At 46.4% G+C, this 24,340-nt stretch overlaps 1 protein-coding gene across 1 annotated transcript in view; it reads right to left on the reverse strand.

Annotated features, from left to right (window-relative positions):
• Positions 1–24,340, reverse strand: part of EPHA10 (EPH receptor A10) — a 57,563-nt gene that overhangs the window by 13,433 nt on the left and 19,790 nt on the right. Inside the window, exons 2-7 of the mRNA XM_085311085.1 lie at positions 20,998–21,153; positions 19,745–20,086; positions 7,367–7,491; positions 4,361–4,523; positions 2,471–2,582; positions 1,327–1,382 (exon numbers count right to left, since the gene is read on the reverse strand). Of these exons, the coding sequence (XP_085167211.1) occupies positions 1,327–1,382; positions 2,471–2,582; positions 4,361–4,523; positions 7,367–7,491; positions 19,745–20,086; positions 20,998–21,153 (954 nt within the window). The remainder of the gene's footprint in view (positions 1–1,326; positions 1,383–2,470; positions 2,583–4,360; positions 4,524–7,366; positions 7,492–19,744; positions 20,087–20,997; positions 21,154–24,340) is intronic.

A 24,340-nucleotide genomic window follows, 5' to 3' on the forward strand; every position in this document is an offset into this window, starting at 1 on the left:
AAGTTACTAAGAAATTCTTTGTGAGATTAAATGAACCTAATCATTCTCCTCCGTTACTGTAACCCCTAGGTTAAAGGGCTGCAGTTCTTTCATTCTAGTGCAGTTTTTTCTCTGACTGAGCGTATCTGCCACTCATGCTAATTCTTGAGTATACAATTTATTTCTGTTCCCAAACCTCTAGGAAGTATAAACATACTCATGAACAAAAGGCCATGTTCTAGGTCCCCTTGATTAGGGCTCTGTACAGCAAAATATCTCCCAGGGGCTGTTACCATCTTCTAAATGGTGAGTGACATTGCCTGGGAGCGTGTCCAGGAGAACTAACCACACATAATGAGACTGACCCATTTAGAGAAGGCTATTGCAGAGCTCTGGAGGGGAAATGCCTGCCTGCTTGCTGGAGTTTCTTCAAAATTCTAACTTACATTTCCTGAAAACAAACAAACAAAATAAAGGTCAAAGCACATCAGCTTTGCCATTCACAAAGTCTCAGCTAAAATGATGTGGTATCTCCTTGCACAAGACAAAGATGACRACTGATGGGAGAGCTAAATGTTTCATATGGGCTGCTTCACCTGCCCAGGACTAGCATAAAAGGCAAACCACAGAGCTCTCCGGTGTTGTGACTGCCAAATCACTCCTGGAAGGGGCCACATCACATAAGGTTTCTCTTCTACCTTGTGTGTCATTTGCAGGTAGCCTGAGAAACAGCTGCTGTACTGTACTTCCCCTCACTCTGCTTTGTGCAAAAAATCTGCAAACTTTTGAGGGCAGACCAACAACACTTAAGGCCCTTCAAAAGCAGATGAAACAGCAAAGCTTCATCTGAAAAGCACCCAGGCTCTGCTGCTTCTGAAACGTTCCAAGGAGTAGAAGAGCATGTGCGCGCTTAATGGGCATATGCCAGGAATCAGACTCATCAATTTTGACATTTGAATATCCTTTGACAACTGTTGTCTGCAAAATCATTGTTGTTCGATAATCAAGACTAACCCCAGAAAACAAACCTATATTCTCATGTGCCTGTTTGTAAAAAGTTGACAGAATAATTCATATGCCCTGTGGAAGGCTGAAAGTATCTCCACTYCCTTTGGCATGCCAGTAACCTGTGTGCAGGAAGGACAGACACTGGCTTATGAAGTTGTCAAGCCAGCTGTCTCCAGAGAGCCTTGCTGTGCTGAACTGGCCTTCTCTGGGATAACATGGGATGACAACACTTCAAAAGCAAGGATTCAGAGCTGCTTTGCTGAGAGCTGGGTTATTAATAACAATAAATAGAGATCCCCCACACAATTATACAGACCATAGTGGCCAGACTTCACTTACAATGGAAGTACAGCTCCTCATCTCCATCCTGGCTGGTTTTGCTGTACCCACACTGTCTGCAATGAAAATTAACATTCATATTACTATCTAGGCAGCTGCTGTCTTTTCTCTCCACTAGAGAGGGCTGGAAGAGGCTTGCTGTACATAATCAGTCCCTCTGAAGACAGCCTTGGGACCTTCATATGGGCTCCAGCTGTGTACTCTGCAGCCTTACTTGCATTAAATGCTCTCTGCTTCCCTATAGCTGCTTTGACACAAAACCCAGAGCTCCAGAGAGAGTAGTGGTGGTTGSGGTGAATCACGATGAACTCTGCCAGCCTCGTGCCTAACCCCAGATATATCAGAGCAGGAGCTGGAGCTGCAGGTACCAGCCTGTCAGGCCAGTCTCCTCACTGCTCAGGGCCAGGCTGAGGGAGGTCAGCATCACCCGAGCACCAGCCCTTTCAGCGAAAGCAAGCAGCTCACTCCTGCTCTGGACACAAAGTTAGAGAGTTGCTAATTTGCCCTTCCAATTTCTCAGTGTTATCCATCATAAGTCATCTTCCTCATTTTGCGCCCAATTTGGTCTTCTGAGTTAAAAATTACAGGTTGTTAAACTAAAACACCTGTCACAAACACCTCTTTGAACCATTTCACACGTTCTTGCTGCCCTGACAAGAGGAACAGAAACAGGATGAGTAGCTTAGGAGACAGTACAATTATCAGCTTCAGGGACTCCCTGCGCAGGGCAGCACTCCAGCCGTCTGGGCTCCATGCACCCTTAGCTGGATCCAGCCGGAAACAAACACACATACACTCTCTTAGAAGAGGAAAAAAACTACACATGAAATCCCAACTCTCATCTTAGGAGAATTAATATAGTCATTAAAATTCATATATACATATAAATATATAAATATATATATATATATATATATATATAAATAAATATAAAAGTAATGTTTTCTGTTCTGCAGGAGTCTTTATTCTCAACTCCACACTCCATTCTGTAAGTGGGAAAGAGAACAGGGACTAATGCAATTATCTAGTGTGTGGCAGCAGGGCTGGTGGGACCTCTGCCACCTTGGGCCCCACAGCAGCACACATGCTGGGTACGGGGACAGCCACGATGCCTCAGTGTGACCACAGCATGGCCACTGCTCACCTTCTCCAGATCATCATGCCAATCACCATGGAGACCAGCACCGTCAGCCCAGCGATGGCGACGACGATGAYGATCAGGACAGGGTTCTGCTCACTAGAGGCCACCGTCACTGCTGGGGAGCAAAGAGCAGACGGTCAGCACCACATGCCCCAAGACAAAGTCTCTGGTCCCAAAACCTAAGCGAATGCACAGAGTGGGAGACTAACTTCAAGYTCGCTCCTGCCTGCACCAAGGAACAAACTGGGGAGGTGGTCACTGACAGAGACCTRCTCCAAGCTCGCCACACAAATGGAGACCACAAGTACCCAGGCAAGCGCTAAAGGGAGCAGGGGGAAATGGGCCCCAGCAGCAGATCTCCTCTTGCTCCTGAAGATTTCATGACCTGCTCCTTGCCAGGGAAAACACCGTATTAGGGCTCAGGATTCAAGTGCACCAAAATTGAGCGATAGACTCTAGAGTCCTCTGCACAAGAGGACAGTGCYCAGCCTGCAAAGACAGCTGGTGTTCTCCCCCAAGACTTGGAGAATTTCCCCACAGGTGCCAAGATACCTTTTATCACCCTTTTTAACAATTTACATTCTGGTTCAGCTCTAAAAGATCAAGCTGGTGCAATCAGATTAACGTGTGGGACAGTGCTGAACACGTAAACAGAGCAACCTTCAGATGCCTGCCACGCCAGGCTCCCCGTTTTGTTAGTCAGCTCTAAGGAAACGTTCCTGTTTAGGKGGGAGACATATTAAAATTTATGGCTTACAAATGGTTTTCCTTCATCACACTAATCCTTTCCTTTCCTGCTTTTGCAAACAGGGGTATTAGAAAGCTACATTCTATATAAAATTTTTATTGGATTCAATTCRTTCTGAAAATGTCTTCTGTGTGGTAAATGGATGCAATTTAAAGCCCTGTTAAACACAATCTGTGAGAGTTGTACTGAGCCAGCCATCTCAGGGCTTTCATTTCCAGTCAGGGTGGGTTATTAAACGAAACCCTATGATCTCTCCAAGCCCTCTTTTAGTCAGTGAAATAAGATGCTTCTGGACTATAGTTAYGAATGGAAACTGTGAAAAGTAAAAGCCCCAGCAAGTGATACTGATGTTGGCTGACCTTATTGAGCAGAGTATCTAACAAACTAACCGCCTTATGAACCAGGATGTATAGGGGGGTTCAAAATAGTCACCACATATCTGGGATGTTCATTCAAGGCCAGCTGAGTTTCCAAGCTGATCTTTGTCTTCTCTGCTGCAGACTATGCAGCCAGCTAACCCTTTCCCTGAAGCACTGTTTGGAGGCTGCACGGCTTAGCAGACCAAAGAGCAAGGAACATGCCTTCTGTAGTTCTGTTGGCAGTGACTGACAGAAATTCCCTTTCAATATCTATCTGATGGCCTCACGACATGCATGTGGCAAGATCTGTTCCAGTATCAACATCACACCAATGTAAAGCAAAACCAGAGTCACTTTGGCTCTACTAAGCAGTTTCTTAGGCAATCTCCATAGAAAACACGGAGACCACATCCTCTCTCCATACTAGAGCACAAGCAAAGCTGATGAGCCAGCAATCCACACTGCCCTCACTGATGCTGTACTGAGAAGAATATGGGTAGAAATCTCCCAGACAGGCAGGCCAGCACTAGCAATCTTGTTAAAACAGAAAAGGAATATGCAGCCAAAAATAAGTCCCTAGGAAGCACCTGCTCTTAGATCCTGAACAGCAAAACCACTCTCACTCAAAGGGGAAGGACAGAATTGAGAACAGATACTGCTCCACAAAACCAACAGAGTTTCAGGCAGGAACAGCGAGCAAGGTGTGTCCCCACGACTCAGCTGAAAGCATCTAGTATCTGYTTCTGCATGCATAAAGCAGATATAAGCAGTTTTGTTAACACTTACACTCTCCTAAGGTTTCCACTTCAATACTAGGGCTGTCATTTCCGTAGTCCTGTGAAGATGATGTCCGGATTTGGAAAATATAGAGGGTGCCAGGCTTCAGGTTATTGACCGTCACAGCTGTTGATGTGGTTTTCACAGTTGAGTAACTCTGATCTCTTTGATCCTGTGAAATAATGAAACACCAGAGATGTAACTGGACTGACAGCTGTGCCACAGAACAGGCAGAGCGCAGCTGTATCTTCCCTTTGCCTCTAGGTCCCATCAGGACAGTCTACCTAAACATGAAGCCTTCAATAAAAAGGGCACATTTACTAGATGTCTCGTTAACAGAAATTACACCGAAAGGTCGCATGAAATGGCAGATGGACCAGATGATGCATTATGAAGATAGGCTGAGGAAAGGGTGATGGGGAGCAGCTGTACCACGCAGCAGGGCTCCTCTCCTTCCGTTGCATYCCCCTCATGCTGCCCCACACACTGACACTTACCTGCTGGCACAGTGGGCTGCCTCTGCTGCGCTGCTGGAGTATACTGCACAGCACACGATCCCCACAGGCACCACTCACAACGGCTGCTCCACCGGCAGCACGGCGTGCGACCCGACCGGCACACTCGTCCCGCAGAGGACGAGGCACGGACACAGGCACACTCACACGCACGCTGACAGCAATCCCCTCACTGCATACTTGCAGAGACTCTCCTGGAAAGAATGCTGTATCGCAGTGTTAGCGCTATCTCTGCACGATGGGATATTGTCTATCTATCAAGCATATAAAGATATTAGCAATTTCTTACTTCCACTGGCCTGGAGCTTCACACAATTCCTCCTACCCTCAGCATGCCAAGAACAGYCAGATGCTCTCAGCAGGTAAAGAGCTGCATGCTCCTTGCATGCAGCAGGGAAAGCAGCTTCACCAGTTAATTGTGCCTGCCATGGCTCAGGAGAAGGTGCCACACTGAATGTTTGCAAACACTCTGGCTTGGGTTGTTTAATAAAGGAGGGAAGCTATGGGGAGATTTTATTAAACTCACTACACTTCACCAGCACATGTGAAAAGAGAAGCCCTGCTGGAGAGCRCACAAAACAGCCGTGAAACACAGGGCGGCATGCCTCCGGGGACAGAAGCTGCTCTGAGCGCCAGCAGGGACTCTCTCCTGAGACTAAATAAATGCATATTAGCACACACTGAGTAATCAAAGTTGGCAGGTTCATTTGCTATCAGTTGTATTCCCTGGAATTTCGTTCACTTGTCCAGCTGCCTACAGAATTCTGTTTTTGACTGAGAGAGAGAGACAGCCAGATCCTTTCGTRCAGCAATTGCTGAACATCATAAAGAAAGGCTGTATTGATGAAAACTCTGTACTGAAGAAAAAAACTTGTATTCTGTGTATATATTACAGGAGGTTAAAAAAAAGATACTTAGAAACAAATTCTTTGGCAACAAGCAACAAGATTGGTCTGGTTTCATCCAAGTCCCACAAACAGGTTATCTCAGGCCAAGTACCCACTACCGGAGTGGGTAGCTCCCCGGGTTAATACAGCAGGGCCATACGTCACTGGTTTAACGTCAGTCTCTCCCRGCTTCTCGCACTCGTGCACACTGAACAGTCATTACGTTCGATGATCAGCCTTGACAAGTTTTGCGAGTCCTGCTTTCTGGCATTAACGCGACAACTCAAAAGCAGTTCATTATGCTTCTCCCAGAGCTGGGGATGTCACTGTGAAATGTATTTTCTATTTGATATGCTTTTCCCCTTGAATCTCCATGGTGAAAGTACGGCTTTAAAAGCAAAGATTAGGAACTAAGTTGATTTTCATGTCAGCATCAAGAGCCTCATTTCAGTGAATAATCGTTAAGCCATAGTTTAAGTTCCCTACCCAAGCTTAGGGCAGCAGGATGTTTTGTTACTTCACGTACACTGTGATTCTTGTTGCTGCAGCCCATTTCCAAAGGAATTACTGTATTATGCTTCAGCATTTGCCCTCACCCACAGATTCCTCCCTTCAAACCTATCAGATATTGAGGATCATATTAATATGAATCAGCTTCAAGGTGGCTTGTTTCTAAATACAGAACGTCAACATGTCACCTRCACCGTTTGCTTGACATGTAATCAGTTTCATAACGAGCCTGAGCACACGCAGCTAAGGTAATTTGCAGAACTGTGTCATAAACTGCATTTATTTTGATTTAGAATATCTTTCCTGCTCTCTGCCCACTGGTATTTCTTCTAAAATTCTCAACCCACAGTGTCTGTCAAATAACAGCTATTTTTTAAATTAAGAGACTGTCAAAAATGTTTGCTTGTATCCCCCGTGTGGAAGATCACTCACAAATTACTGAAGTCCCAGGTTTGGTGGCATTCAGTCCTAAACCAATGAGGTCCATAATGCCCAATAATTTCTCAGAGAACAGGATAGAAATATATTGTCACCTCATCACAGATCCAGAAGCACTGCATGGTTTAGTCGATACTGCCCAGCTGGTTAATGGCAAGCACCCATACCTGAAGTTTCTAATATCCTTGAGAAAAGTCATCCAATGCAATTGCTGAATAAAAATTAGCAGCTTTACTCTTTCACTCAGGGTAATGTAAACATTAGGACTCCAAATGTGGATAAAATATTGCTCCACAAAGGAGAGAAAGAAAAAATGCTAATTAAAATAAACTCTAAAAATAATATGGATTTCCTAAAACCTATACAAGCAAATTACATAACACTCTTCAAGAGGAAAAGATTTCATTGGCACTCATTTGAAGTGCTCCTGTTACTTACAGGTGCCAAAAAAATCTTCCGTTCCACAGTCCATGCATGCGCACACACACACACATCCATTTTCCACTACAAAATACATAAAAGCAAGTGGTTCACTGCAAACAGAAGCAGAAACATCAGTAACAACTGCTCTACAAGTGACCAGTCTGGCTGGCTAACAMGGGAAGCAGCAGGGAACTTCTCTTTGGGGGTTAAGGTAAAACCGAAAATACAGAAAAAGGATCTACCTTTTCATAGTACTTGACTTCATATTCAGTGTTATTGGTGGTCGGAAAGCCTGGCTCCTGCCATGACAAGGAAATGCTCTTCTGTTCAATTTTATCAGTGCGGATGCCAGTGACAGGAGTTGGAGCTGAAAAAGCAGAGAGAAGCAGCACATCACCACGCACCCCTCTGCCGAGCCCTCCCCGTGGCCCGCACTAGGACACAAACCACCCCACGCAGCCCCTCTCCACCGAAGCTTGCAGAGCAAAGAGCCGAGGGGGCTGGGGCAGCCCCGAGCCTTGCAGACACATAGGTGCCATCACATGCTCCCCAGCCTACGTTGCATTGAGAGCGGCTTGTAGAAATGGCAGCATGCACATGGCACATGCTGGGAGCACTTCAGCTTAAAAGAGGGAAGAGAAGACCTGGGGAAAATTAACTCTTGGTTGTAAGGCCCCTCTGCCCAGCCTAGTGGCTGTGCCTAAGCTGCCCCAGCTGTGTAGCATGCTTGCTCTGGGTACCAGAGGCCACCAACAACTGGAGCAAGAAGAGAGGTCAGAGCACCAACACTTCTAGGAGGAAAAAAAAAAAAAGATAATTCTCAACGTGCTTGAAAATCAAAACATAAACCTAAATGTATCTAACCTTAATCACCTTGCCTTTATCTTTTCTTCAATACAAAGGTATAATCAGGTAGGAGAGAAAACACGGAGGCCTRCCATGCACAAAATGCACAGGAATACCCAGGATTTAGAGAATAAACCTGAAAATCTCCTCATTCARATATATTGTTCCCTTCAGTTTAAGATACTTATCATAGCTACTGTTTTGCTTGRAAGCTGAGCACTAGGAAGTCCAAACCCCATAATTCAAGATCTGATAAAAYAGACAGAAATCAATTGTGTGCTTTTAATATATTTGGAAGAAAGGAAAGATGTCACAGGCAGACCTCACTTCTTAGTATTTTACTTGTTTGCAGAGTTTCCAATCTAGTATCTGAAACCTGTGAAGAGCAGCCTAGCAGAGCGAGAGAAAGGAGATCCTAAAAATCCCTGGTAGAGCTAGCAGAGAGCACCATTACACAGTGCAGTTACTTTGAACTGCACTGCTGGTAAATCAGGAACAATTCTGACATTGGCTCCAGCAAGACTGGAACAAGGACCACTCCAGACRTGCACAAGCCCAGGCAGAACAAGCCATTATTTGGAGAGCACCTCAATTCAGATTCAAACACAGCTGACCAGATGGAGAGCTTTGGGCAGAGGGGATTGGTTTTCACAGCTAATGGTTATAGAAGAGGACACGTCCCAAGTCTAGAGGTGGTTTCAGTTCCCAGTGCTCAAAGGTTCTGAACAGCCAAAATAGAAAGCGCGACAAGGATATCAAGTTAGAAGGAGTACCATCTCTATCCTTACATCCATCTCAGCTGTCAGTCCCACTTCAACATGAACACGTTCAGTTATGGTTACTTTCTTTCTACTTCTGGCCTATGCTACCACAGTAAAAACTTTAATACTTTAGATAGTTGAACTGCTTGCATCTTTCGTGGATTCCAGTTCACGCTCTTTGAGGAAAAGAAACTGGGCAAACTCCAGGCTGGTGATCCTCCAACAGGAAGAGGTGGTGGTAAAAAAAWTGCCCCTTTGTAACCTGTGGGCACCTAGTAATGCTCTGACCAAAACCAAGCAAAAAACACTGTGTAGAGTCATTGCACCCTCCATCTGTGSTGCTGTGGAGAGGTCAGAGCACTGGCTAATGCTCCAGTAGTCTGTACCTGCTACTAATAATTTCTGGAAAACGTGAAATACAGTCTTTGAGCAGCAGGGCTTGTATGACACACTAAGCCTTCTCCAACCTCCTACAGTCCCCTAGCACAGGCTCTCCCACACACCATCCTGTTTGCCCTCTAAGGCAACTGGGAAGATAGGAGAGCTGACCGTCCTACACACTGCTGAACACACAGGCTACGGCCCAGAGAAGCTGGCTGTTTATTTCTAGTTAGCACATGCTTCATGCTGAATCTTCCTCCCTGGCATTTGTGCTCCTATTTGGTTCATCTCACTATGCAAGATGCACTTGCCAACTATTCTCATTTTAACCAGGTTTGGCTCAAAACAAATTGACTTCTCTAGTATGAAAGCAGACAGTTTGCCGTCCGCAGGCTCTCTGGCTGAAGGTGAAGCCTTTGCTGCTTGTCACAGCAGAGAAGAGAAGGGTTTTTCTGCTCTGTTCTGCTGCACTGATTCCTACTTTCCCAGACTCATCCAACTCTTCCACATCTTGTCTTTCTCTGACCACCTTTCCATACCTTCAAGTATCTCAGCTGCACTCATGTGTAAGTCTTGCAACACACAGGTAGTGGCATGGCCTGTACTGGATACTTCTGCCGTATGCAACATCTCAGTAGCACTTCCAAAGTTTCTGCCTCCTGTAGGAGCAAAAAGCCAGCTGGACCTGTCAAACTGTCTGCAGCATCCTAGGAGCTAGGCCAAGGATATGACATCCTCCCAGACTCCCCAGAGCAAGGCAATAAGAGTTCAGACATGAAGATTTGCCCATGGCCAACACGTTCATCACAAGCTCAGCAAGAGCAGGGAGGAAGGCACTGCTTGGGATGTGCTACAGTGCCAGCCCCTTTGCTGCAAGGCACACTACTCATGGAAGACACTAAATATTTTAGCAGGGAAGATAAAACCTATAGCTGGTACATTAATAAATGCTGCTATTAGAGACCCCTGTTCTGCTCTGGATTAATGAGAAAAACTGATATCCTAGTGAATCAATACAGCAATCATTAGTAAAGCCTGCACACCTCTCCTGCGGAAGCACAACAAACTATCCCAGTAAGATCAGCAGAAAATCTCCTCTTCGGATGAGGAGGGAATGGTGAACAGCATAAAAGTTTCACATAACTGGCCAGCATGGGCATTTTAACCAGGTCCTGTGATTCTTGGGCTCTCAAGCCTGACCTCACCATTCATCAGCCTGTCCATTGTGGAAGTCCAGAATCTGGTACGTGGAATGATGCTCCCTATATCACTCTGTTAAGCAAGAGAGGTAAGAACACATTAGAGTAAAGAGTCAGTATTGACCGACTTACCCACATACACTAGCTGCTTGAAAGAAATCCCCTTTTCTGGATTCTGTCTGTAAGCCTGCTCCTGGCTGGGGTGTGCTTCCTGCAGCAGAAACAGTAACTCAAATTCCAGTTCCAAAGTCCTTGATGTCTCCTTCTCCCTGCCCTGCTTTGCTCCTATCCAACTATATGTCCTGTCAGTGCCACTGCTCTGCAACTCAGAGTTRCAACTTAGGCAGGCTCTGTGACACTTGTTTGCCAAGTGGCTCTTCGCAAGTGGTTTCACCTTTAATACTCAGTCTTCTTGTCTAAAAAAGAGTGGAAATATTCTGTAGTTTGCAGGACCACTGTAATGCTTGTTCAATTGGCTCACTTACGTCTGGCCTCTGGTGCAGAGGAGGGTTTGGCAGGTCAGGGCAAGAGTATCTCCACCTCCTTCCACTACCTGGCCGGAGGGCTGGCAGCACCAAGTTAACAGTTTGTCTGCAGCAGGCACAGGAGAAACTGCATGGGAAAATTAGCTGGTTCTAGCTTCCTGCTTCTCCATCAAAATCAGGACATTTGCTAGACCCTAACTATCCCAGACAAACTCCTGTGGAGAGAAACAAGTTCCTGGAAAGTAAACTTAAGTACCTGTGAAATTTTATTTTTTACTTAGCTCATTCATCTCTGCTGAAGAAAAAAGTTCTCCTGATGTTTTATTCACAATGATTTGCTCCTTGGTTCTAAGTCCTTTCAGTTTCTACTGAAAGAGCAGAAAAGGATCTGAACAGCAGCCCAAGACACATGAAGAGCAGAAGTAAGGCAGGGAGCACTGTATGCATCTGTGCATTTGCATGAACTCGCACCCCTTATACATTGCTTCCTCCTCACTTCAATTTTGCTAAATACTATTTGGCATTTTTAAAAGTTATTCTCCAAGTAAACACACTGGTCCCAGGGTTGACCTTTAAGAGGATATCCAATTGTCCATATGTGGAGAGAGTGGAACAAGTTCACTCCAGCAGTGTGAAGTGAGATAAAAAGGTTATTACTGTTCCAAACAGACTAAGCAGAACAGGAGTAATTCSCCAGGTGGCTGCATCATAAAGCCACAGAACAAATGAATGCAGAAGTCTGGATCATTCTCAAAGACCAAAATTAAAAGGTTGAACTACAGGGATTTTCATAGGCATTCATCAGGTAAACCTTTTCATAACACCACTGACTCCCATAGCACACATGGCAACTTATCAAACACCTTGTACTTTCCAAACCTCTTTGTTTTGTCAACACTCTCCTCCTACATGGCAGCCCTTTTAGTTGTTTGGGAGAGTTCTGCTTTGTTGAAAATGTTAACAAACTCTTGCTGCTAATGCAAGAAATTCAATTATAAATTCATAATGCCAAGTACAAGACAAAGTACTACAAGGTGAGGTCTATCATTCTTCTAGCATAGCAATTCCACAATGCATATTTTGCTGTCACTTTCTTTACGTGAGTCTTTATTACACAGTGCACATGAAACTGCTAGTGTCAGCAGCAACTTTGAGTCAGGAAGACTCCCTTCCCTATACGAAAGACCTTAAATGCTAACAGCAATGGCAGGAAGCCCTACGACCTCTTCTGGTAGTTCAAAGACCAATAATTAGTATGAACAAATTTGCACCTGTTCTGCACAATTTTTCTCTAAGCTTTGCAAATCACACTTTATTTCCACAGAGCCACTTTTGGGAGAGTACAGGCCATAATATGGCACTTGCTGTTGGGGAGTAGTGGGGAGAATGATATTTATATACAAGAAACATTTTATCAAGATGGGAAAAAAGAGGAATGTTCTCATCCTTTAGGACAAAGGTGAGTCACTGGGCTGCAAAAAACCCTCAAGTCTTCACCCTGTCAGGCAGCCAGGAAGGTGGCACCTTCCCAGTGGTACAGGTTAGCCTTTGTCAGGCTTGCAAATGAACACTGACCCATGCACATAAACGCACACGTGCATGCTTCCCGCTCTGGGAACAGAAAGAGCAAAGCTAATCCCCACCACAAGCCGTTGGTGTCTCAGTGAGTGCACATAACTATGTCTTACAAAATGTCAAGTGATACAGCCTGTTAAGCAGCAGGCTRGCTTCAGCTTAAATTTTGCTCCTGTAATCTAAGTGCTCCTTGCTGTTTTGTATGATTCCATCAATAAAATATCACAGAAATGCCTCCCGTTTTTCATAATCTAACAAACATTACTTGGTCCCGGTTCTCCTCCTTTCCAGGAGGACTGAGAAAATTCAAAAGGACTTTGATTAGCAGTAAGTAGGATATATAAATAACAGGTATCGTTAAGGACAGACCAATAAAAACTGAACAAGTGGACCTGACTGTTAACGAAGTCATCAGGTAAAAATAAAAAAATAAAAATAATAAAAATCACACTCAGCTTGTAACTTGCTGCACAGCAAAACTCATACTATCCTACATGCCAGAAAAGAAGGCACTAGCCTCAAACATATCTAAAGAGGATTAAAGAAAATCACACAGACTATAAAGCAGTTCACACTGTGAAAAAAGTGTCTCCCATCAATATTTTAAACTCTCCTAACAATGGCTCTACTCTGAAAAGGCAAGCTTTAAATTATTCACCATTCCGCCCAATTTTATAAACTCTGTTCCACTGTATGCATACATACAGCATAAAACCAGGCGTGTGCACTGTGTCCCTCCACTGAACAAAATGCTGTATCTGAAATGGGGATGTCTGGCGGGGACGTGGCGATGCCCTTACAAACATTAACGGTCCATATGGTGTTTGCCCAGCTGTCCCGAGGACAGGATGGGACTTGCACGCATTGCAATAAGCACCTCCAAACTGTTTCCAGAAGGATCAGAGAAGTGGGCCCTGACAGCATGCTGGGATGACTGTTCCTGCCTCTTGTGCTTGCAGGCAACTACCCTGGGAAGTCAGGCACAGAGGATGCTGAAGGAGCACAACCAGCCAGCTGAGCACAGCATAGAAGGACAAGAGCACCGACTCAGAAATGCAATGCAGGAARGGATGCCAGTTCCTCCCTTCCTGGGAACAGGACTGAGATTAGGAATACCAATGAAAGCTCATTTTGTCTATCGTGCCCAAGGTGCTGCAAGTCTGCAAGGCCCACAGGATGGTGGACATGGGGAGCAAGTCAATTCTGTCTTACAAAGTGCTTTACAGGAGTAAAGTGTAATCAGCTTTAGTTTAGTGTAGGAGTTTAGTGTAATCAGTTAGTTCAGGAGTTTAGTGTAACCAGCTGCTGACAAAGCCTAAATGACCAAAGGAACACACAGCAGACCACAAACAGGTAATTCACACCTGTTGATTTGTATGAACTGGCACCAGATAACCCAGGCCACGTCATTAAATGCACYCTGTGAGCTACATATCCCGTGCCCCTGAAATGCTCGTGAAGCCCCTGATCAGGAACAGAGAGGCACAGTCACCAGGAGTGACACACACTCTGCTCTGCAGGGCGGGGGACACCAGGTCCTGGCCCAAGACMGGGCAGTACCTCCAGGGAAGAGGAGGCGCTGGGGAGCCTCAGGAGACTGCCATCCGTCAGGGAGGGCACACCGCTGTCCCCACACTCGGTACAGGCATGCAGAAGAGCTCTGCTTTCCCAAAGTCACCCTGGAAAGGGGAGCCCCGACTACCCATGGCTCCTGCCCAGCACCCGCACAGCACCCTCACCTGGCATAGGGGTGGTAGTAAGAAAAGACGGGGAACCAAGATGTAAGAGCTGCACCATGCTGGAGGTAGACAAGGAAGTCCTGTTCCAGCCACCCCACCCCACCCCACTGCACCCTATAGCATTATCAGAGAGAAACTGGCTCTCAGGTGCAGTCTGCACTGGATGGGGTTGAACCCAGCAGCCTCCTCRTCTCTGGGTGCCCTGGGCTATACCAAGCCTCCCTGCTAAACTCAGTAGCCACTCAGAGGGCYCAGCTGATGCTGCAGATGTTGGGGGGCACCAGCGCCAGCCCAGGCTGCAAGCCTCAGTAGCACCTGCCAGCAAACTGTAAACTTCAGCTTCAAACTCTCCAGGGCTGCTGCTCCCTTCTGCTTGCTAACCCTTAGCCGTTCTGAGACCCAGTCCCAGCTCTGGCCACGTACCTAGCGCTCATCTCCAGGGCATTTGAACTTGCTTGTTAGTAGACGCTGCTCTCAGCAGTCACTGGCTGGTGAAGACAGAGCTGTGTAATTAGAGTTCAAAACCTCATTTTTAAGCTAATCCAGGAGGGAGTCTCTCTTGTTAATACATTCCAGATGCCTCTCCTTGCCACCATTGACATCAACATGCAAACCACAAAAAAGGAGAGCATATGGCAAGCCACAAAGCAACTTCTAGGGAAGTGAGGAAACTCCAAGGGAGCATGTGTTCAGGCTGGCACAAGGCTCAGATGCCAGCACTCCACTGCTGAAGACTGCAAAGTGGGAGAATGTCAAGGAACCCAGCAAAATAATTTGCACATTGCAAAGAACAGCCTGCCTGAGTATGCAGGGCATCCATCCCTCAGCCCGTTCCTCCCATCAGCAAGGACATCTCCCTACATCATTCTAGCTCTCCCTTTTCCCATCTTTAACCCACAGTAGCAGTTTCAAGGCTGCTAGAGCAATCTTTGAAGACGATAAGTCCACAACAGACATGTGCAGGGTCAAACTGCAGACCAGACCATGGTGCAGCCATCACCTGGCAGCTCTGGGGGCCTCAAAAAGATGGACTAGAACCTGGAGTACCTGCAGGCTACATAGCAGATAAAAGGCTCTTTAGTGCCTTGTCAGAGTTCCCGCAAGCAGTTGTTTCCAAGAATGGTCTCTTTACCCCTTGTCAGACCCAGAGGCAGGAGAGTAGTGATACAGGAACTGAGAGGACAGTGAGCAAGAACCTGTCCACCAGGTTTGATGATCCCCATATGGCATGACAGTCCCATATGAAATGAGAGACAATCTGATAGACAAAACTATCAACTCTCACACGGCTCTGCCACCTAGCACCATGGTGCTATTCTCACTGGGGAGAGCTAGCCATTCCCCCTCCATTACTGATTATGAACCCCGAACACAGAGAATGCCCTTGGCACTGTCCCAGGCAACTCCGCCCCAGGGTCCCTTCTTCCAGACTAGGAAAGAAGTCCCATCAGTTGCTATGCAACTCTTCCAGGTCCTGTTCTTGCTGAGTGGCAAGCAGAGGGCCCACAAGCATATGTTCTAGTTCCAGAAGATGGCTTGTTCTGGGGTCCCAACCYGCCCTCATCAGTGAGGCAGCTCAGAGCTCACCAGCAACAGACAGGCGCAGAAAGGCCTATTTCAGAGGCCCTAATATAGCACAAACCACATCTCCACAGTCTTAGAAACAAGAGTGCATTTCAATAGCAGCTGCATTATTAATCTGCAACAGATTTAAAAGCTCTTTAAGATAGGAGCCAATCTCTGCCAAGAATATAAACGACATTGTCCCACAGTGTACATTTACATAGCTAATGCAGCTCCACTCCTGCAGGTAAACAGCTCTGTTCTCTCCTCAAACACTTTTACTTAGTCCCACGCTGGGGCCAGATTAGAAAAAAAACACAGTATTAATTTTGCCTCATGCAGACTAAATAGCATCTTTTCTTTTCCCCTGCAAATACAACGAACAACTGCTAATTCCCTCTTGTGAGCACTGAAAGGGAAGGACAGTGTGAAAGCTGTACTCAGAGCTATATTTAGAGAAGCTGGGATCTGACAGCTAAATAAGGTCTTGTTTCTTTGTTTAATTTTTCCTCTGAATCTGCATATCTGCAGCCAAAGCTTGCCTGCTGCTGCACATGCCATCCCTTAGACCATCACACCACAGCCGTGAATGAAGTTATACCTGCTTCAGTCACCCCTAGTCTCACTTTCCTCTTATCTCCAGCCCCATCCAGCACTTCTGTGATGGGCTTTAAAGAAAAGGGGAATCACTCTGGCTCCCACGACTTAGGACTCCGCTAGAAGATAGCATGCTTTGAAGAGTCTTTCTAACCTCTGACCAACTGGCTTGTGCCAAGCTGGGGACAATGCCATGAATAGCTCAGAGATCCTTCCGGGATTGCCACGTGCTCGTGCACAGAGGGAATGAATGCTCCATTTATTCCCACTACAAAGAACATTTTTCATCTGCAAATCAGGGACTGGGGAAGTGATGGCTGCAGCATCCTAAAAGCATCCCCTTGCCCCTCTCCCCAGGGGTCAGTGGCAGTAGACACCTAGCTAAATGGCCAAAGGTACTAGTCTGGGCAGCATTTTCAGACACCAGTCCAGCAAGCTGTCTATGTCAGCCTTGCTTCCAGATCCAGTCTATACAGCTCTCCACATGCACAGGGCCTTCATCTCTCCTTCATCCAGCTTTTSGAACAGCTCTGGGCAGAGATACAGTGGTGCAGACCATGCCCAAGATAGACGCAGGAACCTGCCAGAAGTTCCCAAGCCCTTACAGCAGCAATGTCCTGCCCTGCCCAAGCACTTCAGCCACCATTGCTGCCAGGGACTGTGTGCCAAGGATAAGGAAGGGGTGTCTGTGAAGGCAAGGGCATGGGGAGGTTGTGGAGGCTCGCCTCCTGCACAGGAGGCTGCCAGCTCCCTGGTGAGCCTCCCTGAGCTCTGACAGACCCTACCACAGCWCAGGCCTCCCAGTCCAACAGGCAGCACGAATGTCCCCCCAGTGCAGAGGAATCCAGGCTTGCACAGACAAACAAGCTCTTTAAGTAGAACTGAACCACCAGGTCCTCTGACCGTTGCACTTCACAGTMGAGCTTTGCTTTTGCTTACTCCTGCCCATGGACAGGCTCCCTCACAGACGGAGGTGAGTCTCTTGCCTTAGAGGGGTATTACAGGCACACCACACACTAAAGAGATGACCTTTATTCCCTCTTTGCTGATAGGCACAAGTTAATTATCACTGTCATTTTTWACACATTGTATCAAAGTAAGAGAGATTATGTCACCTTAGAATCTGCAGAAAGAGCAAAAGAACAAAAGYAGCAGTTCCAGCCCAGCAATTCCACTCACTCCATCCACTTGATAAATATYTTACATCTGGGATTGTGTCTCAAGTATTTCAAGAAACTTCCCAAACTGTGCTGGAACCTCAGCTGCTCAGCTAATTCTGTATCACCATCTGCATCCAGAAACTTGTCAGCTTGACAAGAGACATTGATTTTGAGCAGATTACAAAATTAATTATGCCATACTCTTTATGTGCATTTCAATTCCTTTAGGAGTATACAGTGTTGAGTAAGGGGCTGAGATCCCCATATACCCAGAAGAAAAGCTGTATTAAATACACTTACAGTTAAGGCATGTGTCGATATTATGGACTTGTTGCTTCAGCCCCTATAGAACAGGCCAAGCATTTGCTGCCCTTACTCTGTCCAAGGCTACAGAAACAGCACTGAAGCTCCCCAGGCAAGGATGCAGTCTCTGAGCAAAAGCCCACCCCATCCTAGCTTGTACACTGACTCTGCAAGCAGATCGGTGCTGCTGCACTTGGCAAGCTGTCAGCTGTGGAAGGGTGTCTTACCAGCCCGGGAGAGGCAGCGCAGCACAGGGAACAAATCTCTTCTGCAGAGCCAAGAAAGGTTTATTTCTGATGGCAAAGAGAACTTGCTCATGCAGTGCCCTGCGAGGGGCTAGGACACACAGTCCTTGTTACCTTTGTAGCACCATGTGCATCCACAGCAGCTCCCAGAAGGGACTAATCTGACTTCTTCCATTTCAGGATCGAGTCATTCACCTGCCTGACTTGGGATAAGGATTAACCTGAGCTCAGGAAATAGAAGATCTTCCCAGAGTGGTATCTATCCACGAACAGCAAAGATCCTAATTAGGAGTGACACCTCCACTGAAGAGCAGTCTGTGGCACAGCATCCACAGAACAGATTCATAAAAATTACTATACGAGGAAAGAGAAAGCAACACACACAAAAACATTTGATCATGTGGTGGGAATATTATTTATAACAAGATCAAAGTTTAATCTCTTCAGATGAAACTGTTGGCCAATTCCTGCCAAGAGGTACGTGAGGATCATCTGTCTCCATTAACTGTGGCTTGGCAAAGGGTTTTCATGCAAATTAATAATGTAACCACAGAGGAATAGACAAGGACACAACAAGCCAGAGCTGATTTTCCTTAGGCATAGCTAACAACTGAATAGAGAACAAACCCCTCTCCAGCCTGCCAAGGGCTCTGCCTGTGCACACAGCGTGGATGCCTGCTTCTCCCCATGGTAAGAAAACAGAAACATGATGCCTAAAATAGAAACAGACACTTACAGTATGAAATTGTGTCACAGAACAGCACAGAAAAAGATGAAATCAAAGTTTCCATTTCCAAAGGATAATCAATATCTGAATCATTCTATTTTTAGGAGTTTTTCTTATGAATGGGCTAAAAATGCTGTTTCTTTGAAGATGTTTTTTGTGATGTATATATCCAAACTGTAATCTGATCATCTCTTTACCAGAGGTTGTGTTTCTTAGAGCATCACTGCCACAATACTCCACTGTTGTCCAATTGTTGAATAGCTTTAAGCCAGCACAATACAATGAGAGTTAACAGGTTCACATACCAGGGAGCAAGTGCCACACAGAAAACCGAGCCACAGGCTTTTCCAAACACACCAAACTCCTATTTTCTCCATAGGACCAATTAAAACCACTTTGAGAATGTTGTAGATGGGTCTCCACCTCTTCCCTTCTATCTGTAATTGATCCTCATCACTGAGCAGCCAAGAATCTAACACGGGTGCAAAAGGAGACATACTAGGATACTTCCAGGACTCTGGACAGGTAGAGTCCCAAGACTATGGTCACACATGCTTTATAAACCACATCCTTTCAGCAAARCCACAAAACTCACACCAGAACAGACTAATACACCAAAAACGTGACACGAGCACATTTTCTTGGAAAAATGGGTGTGAGGCATTGGTCTAATTTCAACAGCCACTTGTATTAAATAGCAGCTGTCTAGAAAGCAGTGCTCACCTCTGCAGCCTGCTGCTCAGCTGYACACATCCAGGCAACCAACAGGGCGTTCGTTGGGACTCATAGAAAAAGCAGAAGATGAAGCTTCCTGCTATATTTTGGAGAGTGGGTTTGGCGGCTGATTTGCACTGACTGCACCTGCACTTTGTTGGGTCWCACAAGCTGCTCACTGCAGTAGTTTCAGGTAATTCAAAGCCATACATGCTCCCTACCCACCCCTCACCATACTTCCAAGTCTCATAAGTACAGAGCCTGAGACCACAGGAACAGAAAAGGCAGAGGATAGCTAAGGAAGCGCAGTTGAGGTAGCCCATACCTGTAAGGCCAGTGGAGATGTTTACTTCAGCATACTGCTGCTTCAGTAATGGGCTGACGTCCGAGACACCATTGATGGCTGCCACTCGGATGGTGTAGTTAACATGCGGCAGCAAGTTCACCAGGGTGACAGTCCGGTCCACAAGTCCTGTCTGCTGTGGCACAAAACCCACACTGCTGCCGCACTGCTCACACCGCCCCTGCAGTGCCTCCAAGCACCGGCTGCACCACAGGCTGTACGTGACATCGCTCCGACCACCCAAGTCCGCAGGGGCACTCCACTCCAGAACCAGAGTCGATTGCTTGAGGCTGTAGACCAGGTTCCTTGGAGCAGATGGTGGACCTGGAACCAGAAGAGGCAGCATCACTGTATGGGTGTTGGGAACTGCCAAATACTGTGTGAGGAAGGCAGGGCAAATAGGCCTTTTGCAGCTAGAAGAGCAGAACACAGACACAGATGATGGAGCAAGAGAGACTAGTGCTCAGGCAACGACAAAGCATATGGGAGCACAAAGAGRCACAAACATGCTCTGAGGCATGCAGCATGGGCTAGGAATACAGAATGGAGGATCCACATTGAAAAAAACATTATATACATAAAAACAAGCAACCTGCATTAAAGCTTGAGAAGTATCTAGTCTGTCCTGGTAGCTGCTCCATACAGTCCTCGCTTCTGCCAGCCACATTCTCAGCTCAAGCTGAGATTTGGCTACAAAACAGCCTGGAGCCAAGCCTCTTGCTCAGACACTTCTCAGCCATGACGCTCTCAGGCAAATCAGAAGATTTTCCTATTGTTGTGCAGGCAGTTCTGTGGTATCCATCACTACAGTAGYCAGGGTCCAATCTAATTAACTAGAGGCCATTTAATTAAAATCAGTGAATTCCCATATTGACTAAGTGACTGTGCCCTAGTTTTACTGGGGAGTGCCTGCAAGCCTCGTGGCATGTTCATCTCATCAGATTTCAGCATTATAATCTCAGGCTGCGAGCTCTGCAGAGTAAGGACCATCCCTCCATCCTCTCCTTACTGTGGTACTGTCCTTGTGCAGGTAGGACCTCCCAAGGACAAGCATGCACAGGCTTCCACGGGCTAGCATATTCTAATAGTAGTGGCCCATGTACCTGTGCCTGGGCTAACAACCTCYCAGGCACCTCGCTCCATTCTGCACTGCAGGACTCATGCAGGACAGCAGTACTGTCTGCATCCCCATTTTCTTGCTTGTTACAAAGAACTGGCATTTCAGCAAGACATACGTGTGCAGGAGGCAGATGGTGGGTCTGACGGGGATCTGGAGTAGTTCTTCTGGCATGAACAGAATGTGGAGGCTTCTTCATGTGTGAAGCTGTGCTCAGGGCAAGGAGAGCAGAGAGGGAGACGAAGGGAAAGCTTGTAAAATCCAGGAAGGCAAGCTGAAAAGACAGAAAGAGGGAGTTATGGAAATAACATCACAAACAGACTGGAGGATATGTTTAATGACTTCACCTCCTTGTTTCCTGGGATATCTGCCAGCCAATGACAGGCAAAGGATATCACCTTCCAAGCTATCTTGTCTGAGCATCTCTGTGATCCTAGCACCAAGAAAGGTGGCCCTCCAGTCTGACTCAGAAAGGACATTTTAATGCTGCAGTTTTGCACTGAGTTCCAGGCTCTATGACTTTCCAGGGCCTGGGGAGGTGCTGGAGAGAATGGTTAGACATCAACTACCACGTGCAGCAACACAAGAGGTAGCTGGAGGACACGGAAGGACATGGAGGAAGAAGTGGCTGCAGAAAGATGCAGGAAATGGAAAACACATGGTTCAGTGGGAACAGCCACAAGACTCAGCAACAACCAAAAAAAGGAAAGGAATATTGAAAAAGGAGAAGTAAAAGACCTCACCAGTCACTAGAGTTTCACATATGGGCCCAAGCCACAAGGCTGTGTCACTGGCAGCTGTGGCTTTATCAGTGCAGATRACAGAGCAGAAGCAGTGAGGTAGCATACTGAAGTCAAACAATAGTAGCATAAATTTGCTTTTATAGGTGACATGCTGTCTTCCTTTATCCTTTGAAARGTGTCTTTGATATTCAAACAAACAAGTAATTCACAGTCTGGTCAAGGATTTGCTTGATCTTTACCACAAGCAGCACATAGCCTAACAGCAATCCCGCTAGCACAATACCCAGGAGCTAATTCTGAAGGAAAGCCACATCATTTTGCAAAAGCAAAAAGAGGCTGTAAAACTCTAAAAAGCAGTTTGCAATAGCTTCAGTTTGACCCTAAAAGATGTGGGGAAAAAAAAAAAAAAAAAAAAAAAAGCAGCTTGCAAACAAACATGTGCCTGTCATTGCTAGATGTTCCCGTAAGAGCTGGGGCAGGCATGCCGCACGCACTTCCTGCCTTGCCTGCACAGCAGTCTTAAGCCATCGCTTCTTCTGGGGCTGGGCAGCTCCATTTACTCCCAGGAGAGCCAACAGGAGAAGCACCGCGCTTGTCTCAGCTGGATTTCAAGCCCTACAGAAGAACTCATGTGTTGCTTGGCTGCTTCATCTTCTTGATGTGGTGCTGCTGACTGCTACCCCTTCAYCAGCCCTTAATCAGCTCCCTGAATATTTAAACTTAATCACTTCTCAATTTCCTAGATGAACAGCTCCACTACAGCAGCCCCCTCCTTTTTCATTTTTAAGGAATTGGCTGCTCAGCCTGTTCCTTTTACAGATTATTCCAGTGCACACCAGTTCATGAATTTTTAGCACGATATAAAACTGGCAGCTACAGTTGTGATCTTAGGACAAAGTACCAGACATATAGCCTCAGTGGTGKATAGGATTCTTGCATGGGATGCTGAAAACGGCAAACATTTAGAGACATTACTTTACCTACCACAAGGCCTTTGGAGATTCTCAGTGCCCTGTAACTACACATGGAGAGGGAACACAGCACTGTCCCTGAGGTCCGCACTCTCCGGCGGCCCCTTTGCCCCCTGGCAGCTGGCACACAGATGCACAGCTGCTTGGCAGAGTTGAGAACAGCCAAGCATTCTGGAGATTTCTGTTTTTTTATATTTTGGATACATCCTTTCAACAGTTACCTAAAAGCCTTGTTTCTGGCCACACAGGATCCCTGATGCTAGGTACATGGGCAGAGAGGGTGGGGAGGAAAACGCTCCTCAGCAGTAGAGMTGGATTAGCCCCTGGGAACATGCCACATGACTTTAAAGAGCACCAAATACAGACAAAGCTGGTAAAAAGCAAAACATTTGGCCTCCACAAGCCTATTTCAGTCATGTACAAGGAGTAAAAAGAGACTTCTTTGTATCTGGGATAGAAACAATGCTATCTCCCAACAGATGTAGACTCCATGTTACATTTCTATAGTAAAATAGAACACTTAACTGTTAAAACAGAATTAAGACAACTTTTAAAAATGGGAAAATCAAAATCAGCAGATTGTTCCCTAGGTTCCTCTTGGCTGTGGTTCCTAGTGCTGCTGGAGAGGGCAAGGACTGCATTTCAGCAGCGACAGCGCAGGGAATGGTGACCAAGCTGGGCACTGGCACCCCAGGCAGTGCTGGAGCTGCKCAGCACTTCCAGGGCGCAGGATGCCTGACCCATTTGGGATGTTCGTGCTGGGTGAGATGAACCCAATCCCAGAAGCTCCCATCACTCTCTGGCCGCAGGTGGGACCCAGACACCTTCGGCAGCTGTCAACATCCCCGTACAGCTGGAGCTGGCTGCCCGGCCCCTCTCCCAGCCAGTGCTGGAGCAGGTATTGCCAGGAAGCTACATAGCTCTAGAAAGAATCTAGATCTCCTCCTGAATCATGCAAACTCTTAGCAGCAGCTGTGGCCAGTGTGGGACTGGACAGCCAGCAGGTTTATATTCACCTCTCCCATTTTAGAGGCTGCATGCCTCAAGTYCCAGATGAAGCTGACCTTTAAAAGCACTGGCTTGACAAATGCTACAGAGAAGTAAGATTAAGACAGTGTTCCACTATGTATAGCAAATGTCATCCCCTACTTAGAGGGCTGGAGGAAACAAAAAAGCAGCAAGTGTTTAAATTACTTCCAACACTTCCATCTTTATATTTGAGAAACGAGGAAAAAAAATAGTATTAAGTTAATACAATAGGGACATATTTGGCTTGCTTTTTCTTCAGCTAGGCAGTACTRACCACAACACCCTACAGAAATATAACCAGTGGCATGCTGGAGATCCCAAAGCATGTGGTGCACAATGCACCATCACTTGTGGGGAGAACAGCACGGGCACCTCACAGCACGTCCCACAGCAGTGGGGAAGGAAGCCAAATTTCAACGCAGAAACCCAGCACAAGATTTTAGGCCCTCAAGGTCTCATACGAAGAGTCGCATACAGCAAGCTGAATACTTATGGTGTCCATTTTGGAGAGGAAGAGCCTCTAGATGTGCTGGGAGGGACACTTAAACTTCCTTGAGTAATTAAGCATTTCCTTCAGACTCTGCGGGGGGGTGACAAGAACGCACACAGAGCTGTGACCCCGCACGTGGCCAACCTCGCTGTCGGGCAAGGACCGCAGCTGTAGACACTGCATTCTGTAGCAGGCTCTGCAGCTAGAGACGGGACGCCACAGGCTGGG

The sequence above is a fragment of the Rhea americana genome, unplaced genomic scaffold (assembly GCF_003343005.1).
Source record: "Rhea americana isolate MKP2758 unplaced genomic scaffold, rheAme1 scaffold_331, whole genome shotgun sequence".
Lineage (NCBI taxonomy): Eukaryota > Metazoa > Chordata > Aves > Rheiformes > Rheidae > Rhea > Rhea americana.